Genomic DNA, 25,277 nt, shown 5'->3' on the forward strand with positions numbered 1-25,277 from the left:
GAGGCTTATTAAGGACGCATTAGGGTGGTGTTGTAGTGCTCACTTATTGCTGGGATAATATACATACATTAAATATTGTTTTGGTTGAGTCAACTCCTTAGTTCAGTCTTGCAGTTGGACACACATGGTTTAACAGCTCAGTGATTTGCTACTTCATAATGAGTATGACAATGTGGTAACTGTCCAGAGAGAGGCCTCGTTCAGGGTGAAGCCTGTGTCACACTGCAAACTGGACAGACTTTGCCATCTGTTGGAAAATTCCAGCATTACACCCCTCATTGTCCCTCAAGTCATGTTTGATCATAGAAATATGTATTGTTTTCTGAATGAGCAGGGAGCGCAACCTGAGTGACTATGTGTTACTAAGAGACATATTTAATGTGTTGAATCCTGGAAATCGTTACCTGCGTTTTTCTGGTTATGGTGCTGATGATATGACAGATGTGCATGCGCAGTTTGTCCACTAGGTGTCAGGCTGCACCCACAGTGGGCTATGTTGCACATCTGCAGGGTTTGACGCGCAAATAATGCCATTACTCATCTTTTGTTGTTGTTGCTTTAATTACCTGTATCCATACGTCATGAATGCACTGGCATGTCATATTGTGATGAGAAACAAGCAGTGCAATAGGAGTGGATGTGAGTCTTTTTGGATGAGATGTCACATCCTCTTTGTCTCTGCAGTATTATTGTAGAATTCAGCCAGACAGTTGCACCTTCCTGGGCGTTACATGACTGATGGTTTGTCTCACCCAGCATAGAGGCCTCAGCCATAACAATGGACGCAGCATGACATAACGTATCACAATAACTGATGGATATAGGACCTGAAAGCCACTGAGAACATTAGGTCTGTTTTTGTGGTTTTGTGTTTATTTTTCACCAGCTACAAACTCAGCTCCGTAATATCGGCTGAGGGAGATCACCAACCTCCTTTTCACATCAGGTGAGAGTGCTCAGATAAGTGTCATTGAAAAATGTTTTGTCTTCATAATGTTTTTAATGAGACATACCAGAACAATATCCAAATAAATTAGATGGGTTCAACAAAACAAAAGGGGTCCAACACTGAATCTTGGCATGTAGATGGGCATTTTTGGAATTCTGCATCTGATCCCAGCATGGATCATGTCCCAACATAGCAGATCTTATCCTCTGTGAGCCCTAACAACTGGGACCAGCTAAATTATTCCAGCAAATGCATCCTCGTAGTACTAATACTGAGATATTTGGCTGTATTATTTTGCAGAAATTTATTTTAAATTTGATAAAATGTACCACGTTTTTACACAATTAAATAAAATGTGTGTTCATCAGAATAACTTGTTCACGTGGAAAGGTTCATTTACCCTAAAAACAATCAATGCAACTCTTTTTTTTCTTTTTTGAACTTCCGGCCTTGTTGAGCTGAGGCCTTCAGTGCTCTTGTCCTCAGGACCAAATCACTCACAATGTTCGTGTCTGGGATTTGCATTCTGTACCTGAGTTGCACTGCTGTGGAATGTAATGGGCACTGACATTGGTTTAATGAGTGCATGTACACCCAGGGCCAAATGCAATTACATGCTCTCACAGGCAACCATCAAAAAAGAGGCAGCTGTTAACCGCCATTCATCGCGGATGGTCATGCAGTTAACTGTATTTGCAGGACAGGGGGTGAGAGTAAGGAGTAGAAAGACACAGAGAGAGATACAGAGGGGGGAGAGGCTAAACTCATTATGAGACAGATAGTGTAGTAGCATCTGTCAGCATTGGCACTTTACCACAGCTCTTTTTGTCTGACTCAGTTTCACCAGTGAAAGTCAAGCCACGCTTTTCCAGTCAGTAAAAATGTGTGCACACATCCTGCAGAAGTGTGGGAAACACCACAAACAGCCTCGTCAGGAGGGAACATGTTTTGTACAGTTTTGCATTTTCACATTCAGCTCCACTTTGTGCCTCTCAAATATAACGGTTACATTTCAGTACAGACATATGCATCTGAAAAATAAATATATGGTGATGTTTGAGAAGGTTGTTTAATCCTAACTGCTGTTCTGAAGGTGTTTTTTAAATCATTCAAGTGGTTTGTCGATTTTCAATGAAACACTAAAAGAATATTCCATCCACTGCTATATTTCCTACCCATGTAGTGGACATTACAAATGTCCTTGCTATATTTGTAGAGTGCAAAAAAAAATATGATGTATGAAAATATAAAATATTGGAGAGTAAAATCCAAAGACAATTATAACCGATCATATTTTTTTAATTAGATTAAAGCTTGGGTAAGTAACATTGGACAAACCAGCAAGAGTACGGTAGATTGTAAAACTAACCAAAGCTCAGTCTTGCCAACTCTTTTCCAATTATAGTAGCTAGTTGCCAAAAGTTGCTAAAAATAGCTAGAAAGCCAGTAAGTCTATAACACTGACAGCCCGTCCCTTCAGGTCTCCCTCCAAAGCCGCTCCCGCAAGATTATCATTATGAACGTAAACAACAAACATGGCAATTGTTAGTTCTCACAGCTGTCAAGCTAGCAGCTTGTGGAAGACTCTGATGATGAGCAATGAGTGCATGGGCAGAAAAAAAAGGCAGTTAAGTAGACAGATGGTTAGGCCATCCAATCATTTCATTAAAGAACATCAAAAAAAATTATAAAATGCATTACCTACCCTAGCTTCAAAAGAGTACACCATCAATTTAGCATTGCACTGTCAGACTCACGATGGACAAAACGACAAAATCAATGGAGCAGGGACAGAAATATCACCTTTTTTATTATTTACATAACTCAGGAAGTTATTTTTTCGTGCAGGAGACAAAATATTTTTCCTTCCAGATGGTTTCAAGAATCTTTGAGGATATCTTCAGAACCGCCATACGTGTTGTTTAATTGCATTATTTCTGAAAAGGGAAAGCTCTGTGAATTAAATGTAACAGCAATCCATGACACACACTAGGGCTAGCTTCCGTTAGGCTCGTGGTCTAGTTCATTTTAAAGGAAAAATGTGCAAACATGATCAACTTAAGTCCAGCTTGGATAAATACAGTAAAAGTTTGCATTCCGAATTAACACTGTCCAAGCACATGTAGCTGTAATCGACACTCATCAATTTGAGCTAAAACCACAAAAAGGTATTACAAATAAAAAGTCATCAGCAGACATTCCTGCTGTAGGAACCTGTTAACTGCACATCTTACAAGGCAGAGCTTGCACTCCGCTGTCTGCTCTGACAAGTCAATAAAACCCACTGGTATGCTGAACATTTTTGTAAGGCAAGATAGATATGAAGGTGGAATTTGATCAGGCAGAGAGCCAGCCTCCTGTTCATTACAGAGCTTTCCAGCAGTAACACACCCTCTCAGAGGTGAGCACACCTCAACCTGAGGAAAAGTATTACTGACTGGCACGTCAACAGCCGGCGCCCACCCCTGGCCTCCCCTCCACCTGCCTGTCTTCATCGCTGTCACACATGCATGTGCTCACAAGCACACACACACACACACACACACACACACACACACACACACACACACACACACACACACACACACACACACACACACATCATGTACTCTCTTGATGTGTTGTATTGGGAGGGATGGCAGGGAAGTGGAAACTATGAAAAGGCTTATAGATCCAGGGCAGATGTGAGCTGACAGGACGGGAACGATAGACGTGTACTAGGAGCAATAGGTGTAAGTGAGAAGCTCAAGATTTAGCTGCAAAACTTGTGCCTTTTCTGCACGTTTTCTTGCAGTGTTTTCTGCCACTGTTTGGGAGAGAGGCATGACATTTCTTACTAAAAGATAATGAAAGATAGCTACTTGATTTGTCTAACTCAAACTGCTCATATCAGCTTCAGATAAAGTTTTTATGGATTTGGTGCTCCATCAATTACATTGAAATCACATTAAGCATGAATATCTTAATGGCCGGTATGAACAAGAGGAATGATTACAGCAAGAAAAAACACATCAATGTCCATATGGGCACCTGATTATTGCTTTAAAGCAGACTGGAAACATTGTTAAGCTGTCCTGTATTGCAGCTAAGCATGAAGAACAGGGTTGCATGTGTGTGAGAAGGCCCCTCTATAGAAGTGGCTTCACCTTGATTTTGGACCAAAAAGAGCCCATTTAGCAGACTTGCCAGTCAGAAGGATTTTATAGCCATACCTAAAGCCATAACTAACGGCTTCGATAATGGTTACAAAATCAATTGTTATAATTTATAGATCAGCACTCGGTAAGAACAGTACGATGTGGGTTGCCAGGTTGTCATTAATCATTTTGGCAATATATTTTCTGACAGCGTGTCCTTTTCTAACGTGCTTCTCTAAATGTGTGTTAATTAGTCACCGACTATTTGCATGCATTGCCTGTTAGCCTGTACCTTCCTCTTTTTTACAGCCATTTAGATATGTGTTGCTTTGCTTGTGGGTACAGACTCTGTACTCTAGCAACAGATCAAGCCTCCTTTAAATAAAGAAATTATTCCACTTATTATGGCCCAACACGGTGCACTCCAGGTCCAAAGTATTTCCTCTTTTGACCAAGCAGCTAATGATAAACCCTGCACACTGCAGCAACCCCTCAGAGGAGAAATGTAAACTTTTTCCTTGATATTAACTTGTATCATAAGTGGCAATGCCACTTACACTACTGTTACTGAACTTGTGGATAATTATCGTCCTTGTATATCATGTTTTCCCTTGTAATTATGTCATAATTCAAAGGCTTCCCTGGCGAGCTTAAAACGGTCAGGTACGTCATCATGTAACAAACTCTTCTCTGAGGAGCGGGCCTATTAATTGCCAGGATATAATTACACTCACAACACCCTGAGGGCCCGTCTCCTTTAGTCATCTCAGAGTTACTGCTCCAAACTATAATTAGAGAATGTAATCACACAGGTATGGACCTCCAGGTTTTTTTTTCTTCAGCCTGACTGAAGGCTGATTGAAATGACATCTGTGGTTGGCAGGAAGTGTTTACGACCTGGCACGCGTTCAACAGCCACATGCAGTGGCACCGGGCAGCAAACCATACCAGCAGAGTTCACAATTTACATACATAAACATGCACACATGCACGGCTGGTTCTGCTAATTGGTTTTACGTGTGTATGGTCTTGGTACCTTGAGAGCGGTTTCTCGAGCGGTGTGAATGTGTCTCCCTGTGAATGCCTTTGTGTGGTTATGCCACCCTTGTGTGGCACTTTTTTTTGCCAGTGTTAACAAGCTACCTCATCCCATTATATCTTTCCGATCTCAAATGTCATCCAATAAACTACTCATTTCTCACCTCTTCATGCACTCTCTCTCTCTCGACATTAAAACACCTCTTACCTCTTTCCCTGACACCCACTGAAAGAGTTCAAGACAAGAGAACATAAAGCAACTGCATGCTATGAAGCGATTGTGAGTGATTTCCCAATGAGAAGTGATTAATCACTTGAGTTTCAACAACATTTCTGTGATGTAGGCCTTGGGGTTAAACCTGGATAAGTCTGAGTCCAGTGAATGTCTAAATGAATATAGTTCTGCTGCACCGTAACGACTGTTTCACAACCCTCTTTGTGGGTTATTTTTATGTTATTTCTTCTGCGTGTTTCGAGTCATACTAGTTCCATGGCTGTGGGAGGACAACGTGTCGATTCCACCACTTTATTGTCCTGATTGAAATATCTCAACAAGATACACGTTTGTAGAGATCAGTAACGATCCCAAGAGGATGAATCATAATACATTTTCCTGTGGCACCAACAGCCACAACATCCACTGGATGACATTAATTGATCCCAGACAATGTGTTCCAAATGAATTAGGTAACCCTATGATTTTTCCTCGTATGCCTCCATGAGGTTAATAGTTGAGGTTTTGTGTGAAATGTCTCCCAATGTTAGTAACATTCTAAGCTAATATAGCGAACATAGCAAGGGATTTCCTCCTTCTTATTACATACTGCAAGTGTGTGTTGCCAGCCAGGCAAAGCAGAGGCACCCTCAGGGGCCTAGAAGACTCCACGTTCTCTGACAATTAGTTTGTGGTAACTGAATGAATTGCAAAATAGTTAGTTTTTACTGTATGCACCGCATGAACCACAAAATAACAATATAATCTGAAGTGATAGGTTACCTTAGGGGTAAAACCTGCATAAATACCTAATGTTTAGGCCCCAGTGCATTGGACTATATACAAAGGTACTTAATCAAGTTACCACAAACTAATTCAGTCGCAGCCCACACCTCATTTTTCCCCGGGGCCTCCTAATGGGTGTATCTGGCCCTGTCGGTAATATACTGTATCTGCATACTGTATACATTTGTAAAGCAGGTGTTCTGTTTTTCTTTCGGAAATTGAAAAAAATCTGTAAACTGCAGATGCCTTGAGCAAGTAAATTTCTTGATTCAGAAATGTTCACTAGCTTTTTGGAAAATGTGACTGTGTAAATACATGACTCTTTGATATAAACAGCTCACTTATCTATCTGATCCCAAACATGTTCGGAGTATAAAAACAGAAAGAAATAGAGGGCAGTTATTGCATCACTGGGAAAAAGGGACAAGGGTAACAAACATTCAACTTACTGAACTTTCATGACTTTTTTTTCCTTCTCTGTGATCTTCTTCCAATGACTCTGGCTGAGGTCATTTTAATAAATCTAACGATGATCAATGAAATGTCAAGCCACACGCAGGGAGATTAAGTTAATTATCTTTACCCTGAGTGGATTATTAACCAAGAACCAGGACCTGAAAATGTTGCTCTTTTTAAGAAGTTCAACACATGGTTGAGTCACAGAAAAAAAGAGGGTGAGCAATGTTTTCTGCTGGGGGTTGAATCATGCACGGACAGCAGAAACCCAGAGCCCCAATGAGCGGCGAGCTGAAGATGGGGTTAGGGGAACAATGACACATCGTGTATCATCTTACACGTCCCAACGCTGCTCTGACTAAAGCTCTAGACAGCAGAATGATTGAGTAACAACTTACCATAAAACCCCTCCCAACCAATTTCACATCTAAATATGTTGCGTGTGTGTGCAGGCTTCACATTCGTCCCTCAGCACACATTGACTCAACATACTATATCACTACATCCCCTCTGGATCTCTGTAAATAAGATCGATATGACGGCTAGGGCATCATGTGCAATGCATTTATCATTGTTATATTCATATGAAATCATCCTCACGTTTTCCCCAAAGCATTGGAAGAGCAGCGGAGCATTTCACACAACCGCTGCATTTTCCATTATACAGTGTATGACGTTAGATCTTGTTCACTTCGGTACAGGCACAGTGCAGTTTTCATTTGTTGTTTCTCTCTTACACACAAGCTGTTGAATATAAAGGAAAAACACAACAACCTAGCCCCATTTATCCATCATATTTTATTCAACAATATAACTTTTGCTCTTCAGAGTACAATCAATATAAGATACATATGACAAAAATATATATTTTAAATAGAAGAGAAAAACATTAAGGCATTTCAGTGAAGGAAGTCTTGACAGCATGAATGATAATATTAGTGTTACATTGTTTTGTGTTTACCTCTAAGGCACTACGAATGATCGCTGCTGAAACCACATAAAAGATGGACAACTTTCTACACTTGAAGTGGCGACAACATGTTGGTTTCCAGTGCTGTGGGTCTACAGTGTACAGTGTTTCAGCAATAAGCCAGAGCAGACACGCAGAGTCACGAAAGGCAAAGCAGGTAGTGAAAGATTTCTCATACTGCCAGTGTGGTGGCATTGTATTAACACTTTAATAATCCCCTGTGGCACACATGAAACCAGCTACAGGGCAAAGCACTGTAATTATGTTTATCACGCAAGCCAGCCTGGTGCCAGTGTGACTTCTTGACTGGGACCGACATGAGAAAGCCCAGCTGTTACTCTGGAGAGTCGCTGTGGCACCAGTGAGCGGTCGATTGGCCAAGGTGTGTAATGAAAGCCGTCATTTCCCAGCGTGTTTTCGGGTTTACCAAAAAAATCTCTGTTATTGCCTCTGTGACCGAGGTCTGCGAGGATGGCATCACAGAAACGCATAAACAGCTCAACCACATCCACCGAACCTGGGGGCACAGAACACGCTCTTTCTCACTCTTTCCCTCACTCCCCATCTGTGTTTCACACTTTCACTTGCTTACATGCATTAACAAAGCCAGGCGCACACACACACATACACACACAAACACACACACACACACACATACACACACATACACACACACACACACACACACACACACACACACACACACACACACACACACACACACACACACACACACACACACAGGTTTGTTACCTCGGTATGTACAAGACTTAACTCTAAAGTCTACGAGCATCAAGCCTGTTGTCATGTAAAATTTAGTACTCTCTCAACTGACTCTCCCCTTACAGTTCTGAACTGTTCTCGAAATTATTTCTCATGAGCAAAACTATACAGAAACTTGCATAAACAGCATAGCGCAGCTTTTGTTGATAACATTTATCAACAAAAGCTCAGTCAATTATTTTTGTATCAAAAGCTGGTCATACTGGATATTTGCCATGTACATTAATATAGAAAATATGAATTGTTCTCTCTTTCTTACAACAGAGCGCTTCATTGATGCATACACAGGTTATTGGAAGGAGTTCTGGTCTGAAACAAAGTGATAAATGTAGGTACAACTGCATCAGAAATCCATCACCGTTTGGATGTGTGTCCACTGGGTCTCTTTTCCTGAGGGCCACTGCTCTGTTTCCAGTTGTTTTTTTAGTATGGAAGCAGATCAAAAGTAAAAAGGCTTACATCCAGCATATTTCTTATCTTTCTTACGTCCACTTCAGGCACTTAAAGTAAAAAAAAAAAAGTGTAAACTTTAAAGATGAGAAATATTTTTATGTTAAGTGCTGTGATTGAAAAACAGTGTGTGCTTCCTCAGGACACTATAACCCTTCATTACAATGCTTCCCAGCACCTTGAGAGAAAAAGATGCCCAGTGGTCACATTACAGCACGGGCTGGGCTGTCATGAGCAAGCCTATTGGAACTGCTGTGCTGCTGTATGAGTCTGGGACAGCCTATGTTATATATATTGTATTGTGAGAAAATGTACAGTATGTTATGCTGATACAGGCATCTGCTGTGTTACACTGCTATGTTTGCTGAACCAGACGTATGCGGGCTGCTGGGGAATGCGGCATTCAGAAGGCGTAGGGCCCAACTATGATGGTGAGCCGGAGCAGTGAGCTGGAGCGGTAGTTCATGGTCAGATGGTGGGTGACCATCTCCAGGTCTACGACGTACTCCCTGGGGCCTGACAGAGGCTTGGTTAGCACCAGCATGGCACTCACATTGCTGGAGCTCTGCAAGGAAACATAATCCGTCAATATGTAAGCATGTAAATACAGAATTATCTCATGTTAGCGCTGCAGATTTCGACAGCATCATGGCACTGTCCTAGTTATCATTATCACTTGTTTCACCCTCCTCCAACTTTTCATGCAACAACAAAATAATAATTCCCAGTGACCTACTCGCAGGAAGAATTCTCCCGCCTCATTCCCAGCTTTGATCCTGAAGGTGTTCTGTGTGTTGGTGTACATGTTGGTGGCCTGAATCTGGAAGACGTCAGCTGGCACAGTCCGGTCCGACTGGATGCTCATGTATTTGTAGACGATTGATGGTGGGAGACCCTGGCACTCGGCCTGAGACCGGCAGATACAGCGACTGCAAACACACAAAAATTAACACAATATTTGTGAAACTGGCTGCACTATTGATAGTGAAACTAAAGAGCTGGATGGAGTTTACTGACTTTTGAGAGGTTTTGGCATAAGGTGCCTCACAAGGGTCTCTGGGATAGCAGCGAAAGCCTCCGTAATAGTTCCAGCACATTTCATCGTCGTGGCAGTTATGGGTCCCCGTTTCACACTCATTTATGTCTTGTGATTGGCAGGGTGACCGAAAGAGAGAGAGAAAAGAAAATGAGTAGTCAAAAGTATAGCTGGATAAAATTGCTACGATCCCAAACTTCCAAAACACACACAAACTCTACACGCTCCTTGAAACAGAGCTGTGAAAACACAGTCAAAGTTCAGGACATGTACAATTTGGGAAGAGTGTTTTTAGGGTTGTAGCTGCATTTCCAGCAGCTGCAGATCTGTAGCAGAGGGAAGCCCCTGATGTAACCCCACACAGGCCTGACTGCAGCACCATGAAAATAACCCCATCAAACATGCCCCAGATCACAGGGTTATTTCTGGCACAGCCACCTGGATTCATCACCATCAGGTCCATCTGACACAACCGGCCGGATTCATGGCTCTCTCTATAAAGCCTGCACCTGAGCGAGGGGGAGAGGAAAAAATAACAGCTCTCCCTTTGAGCGGGCGCGAGAGCTTCATATAAATCGACTTCAAGAAACCAACATCGTGCATTTAAATTCACAGAGGTGGCTTAGCGGGGCAACACAAAGTTGTTGTGTTTGTTTTGCCTAAACTCTGAATTCTTTCCATGACAGTACTGGTTGAGAGTGGCTTTCATTCACGCTTGAGAGGTAGAGTAGTGGCTGATAGCAGGAATGATCAAGTTCCTCTTAAGAGTGATCTTCAAAGAGTTGAGGAAGAGGAGGAGAGGCAAGAGAGAAGAGGAACTTTGTTGTGTGTGAAAACAGAGATGAGGGTAAGATAGATAAATTAACTAAGAAGGGAATAACAAAATAGATTGATAGAAGGAAAGAGAGAGGAAACAGGAGGACTGAAGTACCTTGACACACCCTGTTTCCCTGGAGCTGGTATCCATCTGGACACTCACAGGAGTAACTTCCTGGGCTGTTAATACACTGGTACTGACACATGTAGTTGGAGAAGCTGCATTCATCAATGTCTGCGCAGAAAAAATATGCACACACAAACATACATTAGATAATCAGCAGAAGGTAGTGTATGCAGAACACTGGGCCTCGGATGCATGTATCTGCAGTTGTCTGTGTGTGTGTGTGTGTGTGTGTGTGTGTGTGTGTGTGTGTGTGTGTGTGTGTGTGTGTTCACCTTGGCAAGAGACCGTGTCCTGTGCCAGCTCATAGCCCTGTTCACACTGGCAGAGGAAGGAGCCAATCAGGTTGTAGCAGTGGTGCTGACAGGGATTCTCCACATCACATTCATTCACATCTAGAACAAAAGCAGATGTTTTACAAACCTGGACTTAATACGGAGAGTTCTGGTTTATCACAATCTGGAACATGGTCTTTAATCCAATATTAATGGCTCTGTACTAGTTCCCATGTTAACAGCTAAGATGTTGCATTTAGTAAGATGAATGCAATGGTATCATCATAATGGATAGAAATGATGGGCAACATTATGTCAGTAAGACCCAAGTTGTAATAAACCTGGAATTAGAATTTTTTTTTAAACTAACAAGGAACACAAACATACACATGTTTCAGCCCTCTATCCCAACACACAACATTTTCAATAACTTATTTTGACTTCCGGAGGAGGTTGACTGTGTGGGTTCAGGTTGCATGGGTGGAGATTCCAGGTATAAAAAACAACAGCTCGTGCACCATTTGTTTTGTTAAAGCTATTCCTGATCTTACAATATCTGCATCCTGAGAAAACTGAGGAATGAAAGCGACAAAGTCAGACTTTGGTGAGCTAAACCTGAGCTGACATCCCTGTGCTGTATTACACCGCACCTCTCATAGTTCATTTATGTTTTATTCATGCATTTTTATTATGCATCATATTATTAATTGCATGTGTTTTATCAAGTATACATCTGGCTTTCCTTTGCCCTAGTATGTGGTTTTGTTCTGCTTGTATGTACACTAAAGCAGTAATTGTGATTATTATAATAAACTCTTTAAGTAACAACAGGTGTCCAGATCTACTGAAAGTCAGCCTGGCAACGCCAACACAAAATGTCTGACAAGCTGTCTGTCACTAAATGACAAAGCACTGTTGTACAAATTAACACATGAGTAAACGTGGCCTTTCAGTGACTTACCAACACAGCTGTGGTTGTTGCTGGCCAACTTGTGACCCGCGTTGCACTCACAGTAGTAAGAGCCCTGCGTGTTCACACATCTGTGCATGCAGTAGTGGGTCAGGGCGCATTCGTCTCTGTCTGCAAAACAGAAACCGAGCAATAAGATACATTGCAGAAAAGCAATTATTAAAGTCAGTTGATAAAAGACAATACACAAACCATTTCAAAGGCTCGATACCAGTTTGGATCATGTGTTAAAGCACGAAGGGAGAGTTTGTTTTTACGTCAACCGCTCACCTGTACAGTGGTCTCCGTTCTTCTGGAAGCCTGGAAGACACTGGCAGGTGTAGGAGCCTCTAGTGTTGTAGCACGTCTGTTCAGGACCACAAGTGTGTCTACTTGTCGCACATTCATCTATGTCTGCAATAAACACACAAACACAGACTCTGAGAGGAAGCTACACCAAGTTAATGCCTACTGTGTGGGAACATGTGGCAGACAAAACAAAGCAGCATGTCTGGACTGTATGTACTCTGTGATCTGTGATGTGCAAACTGCTTTCAAACAGACAGTAAAAATCTGTGATCACTGACACCATCACATCTCACACATGGGCAAAAACACACATGTTCACACAGAGAGCGGGCGATTCAATAAAAAGGGCTTTTATTCAGCAGCTCCGGGTGAAGGGGAAAACACAGATCATATCTTCTGCTAAGAGGACAGCTCTTTGAAGGGGGTAGTGTGTGTGTGTGTGTGTGTGTGTGTGTGTGTGTGTGTGTGTGTGTGTGTGTGTGTGTGTGTGTGTGTGCGTACATGCGTGCGTGCGTGTGTGTGTGTATAAAAGGAGAAAGACACAACGCTTTGCTCTCTCATCAGACATCCATCAACACAAAAGCACACAGATCCACTTTCTATCCCTCCCACCATCATGAATAACGTTTAGAACAAGATACTACATTTCCCAAATTGAAGTCAAACTATTTTTAAGGCAGTGAGAAATATCTATATTATAAACAACTCTGCGCATTAATCACCAACTTAGCAATAATGTTACTACAATAATAAAGGTGGTCAATAAGGAGATGATAATGTGTTAAACTTTCAAAAAGGTACCATTGTGTGTTATTAAGTTACAAGTAAAAAATTGAAGCAGCTCTGGCTAAAATAAACGACAGCAGCACGGGTAAGATTTCACTTTTTATCTTCAACATACAAACACGTTCTCAATTTTGGTCTGTTTGGAGCCAGAGCCTCTTAAAAAAAGGCCTGTTCACTGTAACTGCCCCCTTTTTTTCTTCCATCTTCCATCTCCCCCCACACAAATAGGCCCGTACTGTATACTCTCATCCCTGTGGGCCCACCAGCAGTCCTCTTGGGTGGTCTGACACAGCTCATCATCTGCAGACAGCCAGTGGGCTTCAGTTTAACAGCACAACAGACAGTTATCCTCAATAACACACACGCACCAAAGAAAAGAAGGGGGGTTCTGCTGCATTGGGATTTGACACATGCGTAGCCTCACAATAGTGGAAAACCTTAACTCTTTGCTTTTTTTACTGACAGCCGTGATTGCATTATCGCTCCTATAGGGAATAGATGCAATAAATGGCCCTGAGACAATGATACTCATGGAGCCGCTATTCACAGAAAACACACCACGATCAAACATGTCAAATGTACCAATCAAACCATTAAAATAAGTGCAGGAAAGCCCAACTTGCTCCTGCACAGATATGTCCAACTGATATTACATTCGTACTTTCTGTACTTATCTGTATCCAATTCTGTTTTCACAATATCGCAACAACCAAATTTCCCCGGTGGGGATACATTTAGATCTTATCTTATATTCCGTGGACATTTCCATCTAATGTGGGGTGCTGGGAATGAGAGCCTCAAGTGCCCTAAATGCCAGTCCCACAGCCTCCACCATCCACTGGGACTGGAGCCGGTTAGAAATTGGCTCGATTTGTTGTAGAAGAGCCACTGAAACAAAAAGTGGGACAGAAGGTAAGCTGTCTTCACTTCTTAAAGGGAGGAAAGGGAAGAGGGCTAAAATGTGCTCAACTCTCTCGGAGCACAGTGATAAGATGAACGTAGTACATTAAGGACAAAGGCAGGCTTATCTAAAAGGTGTACTTGAGATACAACAGATGCAAATTGCATTCAGGGAGGAATGCACAGACAATGCTTGTTGCTCACTGACCTGCTTAATGAAGGACAAAGGTGAAAAGTAGTGTTTCTATGGACAAGCTAACGCTCTGATGTTGCCTGAAAAGGCATCTGGGAAAGTGCATCTGCATCCAGCACCGAGTGTGTGTGAGAAACTGAATGCTTGGATCATAACAGTATCACACTATGGGATGGCTGATAACATGGCTGTTAAAAAGCTGTGGCTCGCTACAGTATCTCGCGGTAGACGTGCAGTATACAGATTTGATCTCTTAGACCAAGAGACCTATCTAGTCTAGATCTAAATGGATCGTATATATTTCCCCATGTGGCGGGTAAGTGCATCCACACAACATTTTTTGTTTCTGCATTATTTGTAGAGATTTGAATATCAAGTTGCATCTGTTTCTGCGACAATACCAAGACTTTCTAACATCATCCATTCAGTTAGTAATACAGTATATTCATGTTAATACATATAAACAACTTATCTATGCTTTAGTTTGAACGTGCAGAAAATGTACCAAAAAATTTACCAAAGCTAGTGAATGTGAACCACTAGATCGACTTAAATGATAACAGGGTGACGTGCTGGTCAAAGAAAAAACAAATTGTGAAATCCTGTATACATCAATGAAAAATTGAAATGAATGCCAGCAAATAGTTGATGCCGGGACAAATCCCTGTGAATCCCAACCACGCCTACTTACTGGAGGTATTTAGTGATTCATTGAAACTGGAAATGCCCTGCCTTCTGGCAATAGATTCAGACAACACACGCCTGAGACTCCTAACTCCTGATAAAATAAAGTCTGTGTGTTGATGTTTTCATGGTGCCAAGAAGCAGACAATCAAGCTGTGATGCCAGGGAAATGTTCTAATTTTGTTATGAGTGACAGAAATGAACAAGACTTAGTTTAGCGGGTTCGCGTGCAAAACATTTGCAAATAAGCACTAAACACAAGTTGATGCTGATAATGTCATCATGTTTGCAGGTTTATTGAGAAACAGTCCTATAATGTTGATGGTAGCAATAAAACAGTTCATCCTGAAACTCAGTCTCTTCAGGTTCAACACATGCTCACTCCCAACTCGTCAAATACAGACACCAGTCAGGAGCCCTAAGCTTAAAACTATGATGCTCTAAGTACCCTTCTGGAGTCCGTTTTTAAAGTGGCAAGAACAATGTTTTAGTTTCCACTCCTTACATGAGTGTCTTTTCAAAATAAACTCCCATCTCTATCGGAGGATGGGCGTCTGACAGCTGGTGTGTCGCATACAGACGCTAAAGGGTGCATCCGTACGTTGGTATCCGGCCGAGTGCCACTGAACAACCGTCCGTGAAATTTGACGAGTTGGAAGTGAGAACAAGTTGTCAGGTCAAAAGATTTCATGTTGTTGAGACATTGATCAAAACCAACATTGCCATTCCTCGAACCATGCCAGTGCTGCTAAGCTTCAGGGTTTCTTAATAGGTACGGTTGTCTTTGTTCACATTTTAGTTTGTTTTAACTTCCGCAGAGCTGTTATTGCTTGAACAGCGCGCAATCCATTGGTGTAAGCAATTATCTTCTGCAGCATTATAGATCAGATATGCAGCAGAGTTCGACCCATTCAGCTTGATTCAGACTGAATTCAGGACATTGTGTCCTGAATTCAGTCTGAATTCAGGACAACATCTGAGCCAGAGCTGGTCCACATGTGGCTTCAATACGTGGACTACGAATCAATTTCTGAGAGCAGCATTTGCTCTAGCTTTGGGACATTGCTGGCGACCAGAATTACATCAGGTGCACTTGGAATGATTTTTACGTGTTGACCTGGAGTACCTGGGAGACTTGGGAGTACCAGAATCCATCAAACAAGGTGTCGCTGGTGCAGGGCAGACATATGCAGCTGGATCAAGTTCCAACACTCTATCAGGTGTAGAAAATAACTGTTGGTTCAAAGTAACTGCACATGGCTATCTGTAAATTGTTTAAATGTGAACAATGCAGCAATGCTTCCTAAGAAGTTCTGTGTACGGAAAAGTCAGAGTCATCCTCACCCCCTTTAAGAAAGCTTGGAGAGCTTTAAATGAAAGCATATGTGCTGAATGCAATCCAAAGGTTCATTCACGGGAATATCTTGTGGTTACTGCTACTTTGTCACTAAACCTTTAAGACGCTGCCAATACAAAGTTCTACAGAAGTTTGTGTGTGCGTCCGTACAAGTGTGTGTGTGTGTGTGTGTGTGTGTGTGTGTGTGTGTGTGTGTGTGTGTGTGTGTGTGTGTGTGTGTGTGTGTGTGTGTGTGTGTGTGTGTGTAGGTGGGGTGGGAGGGCATCCCACACTGGCTGGCTCTTCGGTCCCATAAAGCCTCCACAGCTCGACCACATTCAGTACAGTCCATATAGTTTACACAGGAAAACAGATTTTACCATCAAATGTGATGATGTGTTGCGTGTGGGGAGAAGTGACTCTGTTCTCTCAGGTCAGATTTTTTTCCTCAGAATTTATTTAACACAGCTTACAAGTTTCCTCTAAGAGCGAGCCTGCTGTAACATCACAGGGAAAGATAAGGCTGTCCAGCGGCAGAGTGGAAGATGTGGAAGGAAAGAATGAGGAAATAGGGTGGAGGTCTTTTTTTTCTTCTTTTTTTCTTAAAGGGCTTTTTAAGATTTGAAGTTAGATTTATGGCCGTGTGTGCATATGTGATGTCAGAGTTAAAAACTCCTTGCTTTTCAGGGAGATTAATTCTAAATGCCTTGTGGGAGTTGGGGGAGTAACGGGGATGGCGGCAGCTCAAAGAATGTGAGAGTGTGTGTAATGGACGAGTGGGTGTGTGTGCATCAGAGGTCCTGTTTGAGGTGCTCGAACATTAAATGGCTTTTTACAATGTTTAACAGAATGGAGTGATACACCATGAAGAGATGTTTGGTGTGTTACTGCATGCATATGGCTGAGAAAGAAACGGCATATGTGTCCAAAACGGGGACTTCAAATTAGTTTGGCCAGAATTCAGAACAATGTGTTATTTGTTCCAGATTCAAAGCGACATGATAGGGCTTGTTGTAATTATCACTTGAGAGCATTTAGTCTTGTTTTCACTGAACCACTGCAATGGAAAGCAGGAGCTGTTCCAAAGAACAGTTGGAGTCATCCTGCTGTTGGACAGCATCTCTGGTTCCCTCTGATTATTGGATAATTCAATCTTCGAGAAAGCAGGGGGCAAGATGTGCAATGTTAATAGCCCATAAAATTTCACAACGCCAAATGTATTAGCATGTCATACACCAGCCCCTGAGCGTTTGATTTTGCTTAACCTCAAACACCTTAATATCAGCCCTGCTAGCAATTTCTGCACCGCACGTTGTTTCACTTGTGTAATTCTCTCTGCAATGCAGTGTGAAATGCAGCTATCTATCACCAGCTTGAACAAGACCTCAGGACAAATGGGAGTGGTAGTGTTTCCCTTTCAAAGCAAGTCCAAACACAAAGCAGATAAGAAATCAAAGAATTCAAGGCACTCCCACCTTATATTCTGTGTATTTCTATCTGTATTATGCCATGACATATTTCCATGCTCTTGCTATTTGTACCACTCCCAAGATTCCCCTCTCATCGCTCTCATTGTTCAGTAGGAACAGGAGTTTTAGTCATGCTGACACTTACTAACTGATTTGTGAGTTTGTTCCACACTTTTCTAAAGGTCGGGCAGAGTCTTGACATTCTTGAAAATCCGTCCAGTGTGCCAGCCACATTCCTGACTGATAATAATCCTTCCTGTTACTCTGAAAAATATCTAGAAAAAATAAGTGCTGAGCAACTCTCCTGCTATTCAATGTGAAGGCAATCAATCACTCTGCCCACCTGACATGTCACACTGCGGCAGCCATTTGCGGCCTTCAGAGCTAATTTATGGCATGGAAGGAATGAAACCTGAAAATATGATCAAAATAAAAGTGTGAAAATATGCATCAAAGGGGAAACAGTGTGAATAACACGAACCCTGCGATCGCATGCGAGTGTCACCTAGCTGAGCGCAATAGTGATTTATAGCAGCCCCGTGTCCCTTTCCATCATGAGGTAAACGGAAAGAGCAACACATGTGAGCACATCAGAGGAGGAAGCAGCTGGCCGTTTGACAGGCACCGACCTCAGGGAGAATAATAACAACAACATTAAGCACTTACCCTGAGGAGGCACGGCAAAGCTGCTTCCCCCCTGGCTCCTCGCTGCTCGTTCGTTGGTGTGATGGCAGCGAGGAGCCAGCAGCAACACCACAAGCAATAACAGCATCCTGTACAGTAACACTGCACAGGCCCACAGAGGCCTGCTGGATCATTGGATTGTACTCAGAGAGCCTGTAAGATCTTTTCTGGCAGCGTTAGGAAGCTGTAACATACTGTCACCATGTTATACCGGTTAAAACACAGGAGGGCTGGAAGTCAAGCTCTGACATCGATGTCAAGACTCCTCATGTAGTCGATGTTTTAGGATGTAATCGCCAAAAGGTGTTTCAATCAAAGTTGTTTTGCGCCTGACTTCTTGGTTTCTAAGATAAAGAGATTAAAACTGTTTATTGCCATGGAGACACTGATGTCAAAATACATCCATTAATTAAAAGATCATTAAAGATTTGGGAACTTCTTTATCAGAAACTCAGGAGTTGCAACATCAACATGTTTTCTGGCACACTTTGCAAATGGAAAATGAGTTCTGAAAGCCAGAAATCTTTAAAACATGACAATTACTTGATGTTTGAGTCAGATACATATATCAAGTACATCTGGTAATAGTGATTAATTAACAACTGATATTCCTTTTTTCTATTTTTTAACATAAACACCAAGTACCATTGAGGTACTCCAACATCGCCATTCCTAGAAAGCAACACCAGTTGTTCCAGCTGAAACTGCAGCGTAACAGATTCAATGTTGAGTAGGACCAGGACAACCACATTGTGAAGACACACTGACACAGGACCGTGCAAATCATCAGTCTGAAAGCAGGTGGAAGACAAGGGCTTAGCGGGTAATAGGAGGGTTCAACAGGTACAAAGGTGTCTCTTTTTGTCTGAGTAACCCTAAACAAAGTGGGTCCGCTTGTGCTTGATCCCACTTCCTCAACAAAAGCAGAGCAGTTGATTTATTTTAATTTAACATTCTGTGTCACATTCAACTCAGAGTTGACGTCTTCCTTCTCTGTGCAACAACCTTTTCCAAAATCTGTTTGCTTATCTTTCATTTGGGAAAGACAAATACTAACAGGATAACATCTGAAGGAATTTCCTGAAAAACTATAATGGTTCTGCGCATATCCTCCCATCTTTTTACATTGTCGGTGGATGAGCAAACACTGGGTGGCTGGGACTTGTTTCTTCAAGTGCAAACGCCAGGATGAAATGACAACTAGTGGAGCTGTAAAGTATAAACTGCAAAGGTCAAATCGTGCAGCAGCGTCTCGTTCTGCTTTCTCTGCTTGTTCTGCTCTCTGCATTCCTGCTCCGCGCAGATCGATCCGATGCTTATCTGTCAAAGGTGGTGAGTAATTCCTACCATCACAAAAGATGAGAGCAAACGGAAAAAAACAACCACCACTGACATTCCAGAGATATTCCTCCCAAGTGCATTGCATCTGTGTGGAAAAATGTTATTGCATGCACTCTGCCTTGTTCGGAAAAGTACACAAGTTCTGTCACACAGGGATTAACGGCCTTAGTAGAACATAGTTGGGAAAGATTTCCAGCCACTGCAGGTGAAGAGCGTCCAGACGAAGCTGAAATCAGTCAAGCATGTAGGTGGTAGTGTGGCCTGCATGACCTCAGGAAACCAGACAGGTAAACAGGAGTGGCACGTCCTTTCATGTCCCATACTGCAGTGCATTAGTATCTAATTTATACATGAAATATAAGTAAACTCAGGACATGTAAAACATGATATGTGTCATTCTCTTTGGCAAAGTTATATCCCTAAAGCTGAATACAGTACAGTTAGTTATGAGGACAAACAATGTCCAACTGTAAATGAGGATCATAAAAAAACGTCTTTCTATTTTTCATTAGATTTAATGACTGCACTTGATGGACAACCTTCATTTCAAGGAGGATGTGATCTCACCTCTGCTGTAAATAAGAGTTAATATGCATACATAAGACTACAACAAGCCACTTGTCGGCATCTCCTAGCGGTAAACACAGTAAGTGTGTGTGTGTTTGGAGGGTGGGGGGAGGTCATGGAAATGCGGGGCATCATTAAGCTGTCACACATACAGTAAAGGTTCAGAGTGTCTCTGTGTGGCTGGGGCCAACTTCCCCGATGTGTCACTGCAACAACACAAACGCAGGCTCATGTTCACACTCAGGGTCAAAGGGCTTCATACAACGGAAATTAAAGCTTTGTTTGAAAGCAAAAATATTATCTTGAAGTGTATTGTATAATTTGGGGTGTTTTTTTTGCTTTTAATCAGCATAAAGAATATTGCACGAAAGAGAAACTTTTTTGTTTTCGAAACTGTTTTTTTAACAATTTGTCGTGCTTTGGAAAATTGGCTTCATTTCTTTTCCAGGGTATTTGGATGATCTCTCTACTATTCGCCACACACTCAGCAGTAAGTCACCAAAGCAACTCAGCATTAGCACAACGCATGGCGTTGGTACAACCTGGCTTGGCCAGTTCTGCGGTTATTTAGTCAAAGTCAGCCTTTCATCCTCCCCTTTGCCCTACCTGACTCGACACTCGAGGTTTCCTTCACAGAGTGGTGAGTTAGCAGAGAAGGAGCCTGATGTAAGCGCTATTTGATACACTGAGGTTTCCCCCCATTGAAAGTTAATAGGAATTCCTTCGCTAGCAAGATACGTAGCTGTGCAAAACAGCCACTGTGGAATCAAAAAAGAGAAAAGACAATTCTGTGTCCGAGAACAATTGGCTCATTGTAGCGAGTTAAAGGTAATGACAGAGAAACCAGAGACTGATGTAAACAAAGATTATTTCACTCCACCAACAGAAACATACGCCCACGAGACGCCTTCCAGTTAAAACTGCAGTCATTTCAAAGCAATAACGCTGACAGCAACAGCCTATCTTTGTTTAGCCCGTGCACTGAAATGGCACGCCAGCGAATGAATAAGTATTAAACCCATGCCAGCCTGCTTATGTGGTTGCTTTAGCTGATGAGCTGCCATGTTTTACACTCTAATAAAACCTAATTGGGTTTCAATTCAGAGAAACATATAAAACACCTCACACATATCTTTGCCCCAGGTGTAAAATCAAATTTGTTACTTTCACTGCAGCTTTGTGACCGCAAGCGTCACCACATAGCCACTCACCGCATACCTCTGCCTACTGGCAAGAGGACCTCCTAACCACTGAACACATGTAATTTACAGCACTGCACTTTACCTTACATTACATTTACACAGCTAACCATATGCACACTCACCATCCCGATCTCTCACAGACCAAGAGAGATGGCAAGGGTAAAGCTAAGGCAGGTTACGAGTAATCAAAGATTCTCTCTCTCTCAGGTGCAGCTGCATCTGGCACAAAGTAGTGAAGAGCACTGGGGTGTGTGGGTGTGTGTGGGTGTGTGTGTGTGTGTGTGTGTGTGTGTGTGTGTGTGTGTGTGTGTTAGAGAGACACAAAATGTAATCTTCAAACCACTCCCCATCTGTGAAGATCAAAGAGTCTCGCCCAAACACAAGATCACACCCATACCATTGTCTGCAGCGACCAAAATCTCAAACTGGTCACGGCCCAGAGATTACCTACTGAAGGTATACAGGCTATATGTGAGCATAGAACTCGCTTCAATATTATAAAGGTCTCCTTGATTTGCCCCTGAAGCAAAGGACCTGAACACACAATTTCTACCAAAGAGTTTAGAACACATAACATCACAGTGAGGAAAAGCCGAGAAGCTTGCAACACATCTGGCAGCTACGCATGGTTTAGCTGTTGATGACTGTCAGACAGATGGATGAACACTTCACCTTTGGAGCGTTGCTTATTGAGGCTCTAAAGTCGTTAGCAAGTAATTATCAAATACCTGCTTGGCCCTGCTAGAGACACATTCAGACACATTCTTCCATGCAGCAGCACTGCATCTGGCCAAGAGCAACAAAAGCATACTACTGATATTCAGGACATAAAAGCACTTCTCAATATTAACATTTAAAGGTGCAATGAAAGATCTGGATAGAATTTCAGTTTAAAGCATTCAAAAAATGAACTGAAATGAATTATCAACAGAATGTGAAGAGGTCACAGTGTTGAAGTTATGTCATTGATGTCTACATATTGTCTCTGCAACATAATACATATAAGTCTTTGACACAACATCTGGAATGGGTATTCTAACCTCCCGCTGTGTCTCCGAGCGCTGGTTGAATGTGAGTTACTACCGCTAACTGCTTCCCGTGAAGCGGCTCAAGTGAAAATATGAGTCATTTTCTAGTGTCTGCCACTTTGGATTTCATCCAGTAAACAAACTATCAAAGCTATGGCCCCCAGTTAATAAACTTAAAGATGGCTAGCATGAACCAAAGACCGACTCCACATGTAAAGATTGGGAGATAAAAGTGTTATTTTGACAGAGTTTTGGTTGAATTTTGCTTATTCTTGCCCTGCTGTAGTTAGTAGTTGACTTTTTTCTTTTATACTTGAAGACTGTAACTTTAGATTGAATGGACCCAGAAGCAGAGGTGAAATGCTGCCCCCTATTTGTTTCTAGCGTGTAGCCAGATATATCACATTGCACTTTATATTCTGGAAAATTAAATAACAGAAACAACTTTTTTTTTCATGGAGAGTGTGGCAGACATCCCTTTTGCACTTCTATACCATATGTTGTGGTTACACCTCCTCTCCTGCTGACAGACTCCTATTTCTCTCCTGGAGGTCTTGTCAACACCACTTGCTGAGATAAGAGGATCCGTCTCCATGTGTTGGTTTAAAGCCGTAAGAAATGAAAGGCTCGTTTTTCAAGTTACTTTGATGTACTTTGTATCATCGTGTAGCTGAACAAAGAGGAGGAGTGCCTGGGCAGCTGATCTTACCTCTGCAGAGGTTCTGCTCATCTGCAGCGTATCCAGATGTACAGCGGATGGTCCGACCGGATTGAGAGACCCCGGTGTTGCCTGTAGACCACGGGAGCAGAGGCTGGCTGGGTGGAGCAGCAGGGACAGCCGGGACAGGAGGGACAGCAGGGATAGGAGGGATAGATTCCGGCAGCGGCACTTGCTCGCCATCCTTACTGATATAGATGACGGCGCTCTTGGGGAGGCAGAGGTAGCCACCAAAGTGGTTGATACACTGCATCCCTCCTTTGCAGGCATCGTCTAACAAGGCACACTCATCGATGTCTGACAGGGAAAACAGTAAGACAGACAAATAGAAAGACATTACATATGACATTTTGTGTGATGCAATTATTCCAATTGGTTACAATGACAACTGATACTTATACATTTAAACTAATTAAGCATGAGAAGCTGTCCAATTGTATAATAACTAATGCTTAACATTTCTCACCTCTGCACTGCTCTCTGACTCCGTCATACTCATACCCTTCTGTGCACTGTGAAGGACAGATAATGATTACTATGAAATGATACATATTTGAGTGTCCTTTCATGTGTGTCAACATCATATGATAACAATAAAAGCATGGACCCTGAGGTCTCCATCAGCTAATAGTACGCATCTCCAACATGCCAGGTTGTGTTAAACCCTACACAGAAAATCTCTCACTTACTGTGTAGAAGACCGGCTCCCCAGCCTCCTGAGAGAGGACGTGTGTGAACACCGCACAAAGACACACGCAGATCCCCAGCATGTCGACCAAACGTGGGAGCAGCACTGTAACGAGATGCAGAGGAACCAAATGGATAGAGCGTGCAAGATTATTTTTCGCTTGACAAGCCTTCAAGTTTTAATACTAGCTATTACATCATTGATGGCATTGCTTAACGAGTCCCAACATCTCCCGCTGCTGGCGTGATGTTTATGTTGGCACCGCTCCAGCCAAATCTGCGACTTCAACTAAGTGAAGTGTTTTTCTGCTGTTTTTCTCCAAAAGGATTAGTGCGTAATACGCGTAAAGATCGTGCGTAAACATGCCCTCCTGTGTCAGTCAGTGTCAGGAAAATGAACGACTTAATCAGCCATAAGGAGCTCATGTTGAGGACAATTCTGTATTTGCACAAAACATGTCCAATTTAACAATCTGCCCGATAAAATATGATCCTGCAGCCTTGTTTCAAGATACACTTGTTACTGGTCAATTCCATGACAACAAGCGAGCTACATCAGAAACAAGTGCTACTGCAGATTTTTTCCCCCCAACTTGTTTCAACATTCACACTCGTTGAACGGCTCTCATTGTTATTTGATTAGAGCGCTGTGCTCTATGCAGCAGCTTTGTCATCCCGTGGCGCCTTGGAGACGTACCTGCAATTACCTGCGGATCTCCAACTCTCCTGGCGCGCTGAAGGAAACGTCCCCGGTTTATTATTCAGTCGCAATCCGAGAGTGCGCGCGTAGCAGACTGGCGTTTGAATGCAAACGGTGCAGTGGATGTTATGTCGTTGTCGGAGAGCTAGCAGCACTTGTGATGAACATGCGGCTCGAACAGTATGACATGCTGGGGGCGGTGTACCGGGCAGGTTGAGCTCCGGGTTTCTCTCACCGGGGAGCAGTAAACGATCAGCAGGCTACAGTGGCTCCCTCTATGGACTGATCACTAGTGATAACATAAATTAATCATCATAAGACACCGCTATCAATGGAAAACTCGTCTGAGAATGAATCTATTATTAAACCTTAATCATTATATTGCTGCACAGAACAATCAGAACCATTTATTTGCCATATATGTTTTCACATAAGGAATTTGTCCTGGCGGGAGGTGCATCACACTGAATATTTAACAATAAACAGAAACACATTTAACAATAAACAGTGTGCAATATTCTCATAAGAAACCAAAGTAAACTGAGTTACAGTATGATGGCTCCAATGCATTACATTAAACCTATAATGTATTGCACACATCATAGGTTATTGAAATAATTAGCTTTAATAAAATGTTTATTGTACCAGTGTTATGCTAACAATACTGTAGGGAGTTTGAAGTGATAGTCC

The 25,277-nt window shown here is 42.3% G+C and overlaps 1 protein-coding gene across 1 annotated transcript; it reads right to left on the reverse strand.

Moving 5' to 3' along the window:
- Positions 1-7,365: 7,365 nt before the first annotated feature.
- efemp1 (EGF containing fibulin extracellular matrix protein 1) lies at positions 7,366-24,654 on the reverse strand. The gene is made up of 11 exons (XM_079230021.1): positions 24,595-24,654; positions 23,890-23,993; positions 23,667-23,712; positions 23,192-23,497; positions 12,275-12,397; positions 11,996-12,115; positions 11,035-11,154; positions 10,751-10,870; positions 9,801-9,927; positions 9,520-9,712; positions 7,366-9,348 (listed from the first exon to the last, which is right to left on the reverse strand). The coding sequence occupies exons 2-11, from the start codon at positions 23,968-23,970 to the stop codon at positions 9,187-9,189; spliced, it is 1,398 nt and encodes a 465-aa protein (XP_079086147.1). The 5' UTR covers positions 23,971-23,993; positions 24,595-24,654; the 3' UTR covers positions 7,366-9,186.
- Positions 24,655-25,277: the final 623 nt, after the last annotated feature.

This window comes from Taurulus bubalis, assembly GCF_910589615.1.
Source record: "Taurulus bubalis genome assembly, chromosome: 14".
Classification (NCBI taxonomy): domain Eukaryota; kingdom Metazoa; phylum Chordata; class Actinopteri; order Perciformes; family Cottidae; genus Taurulus; species Taurulus bubalis.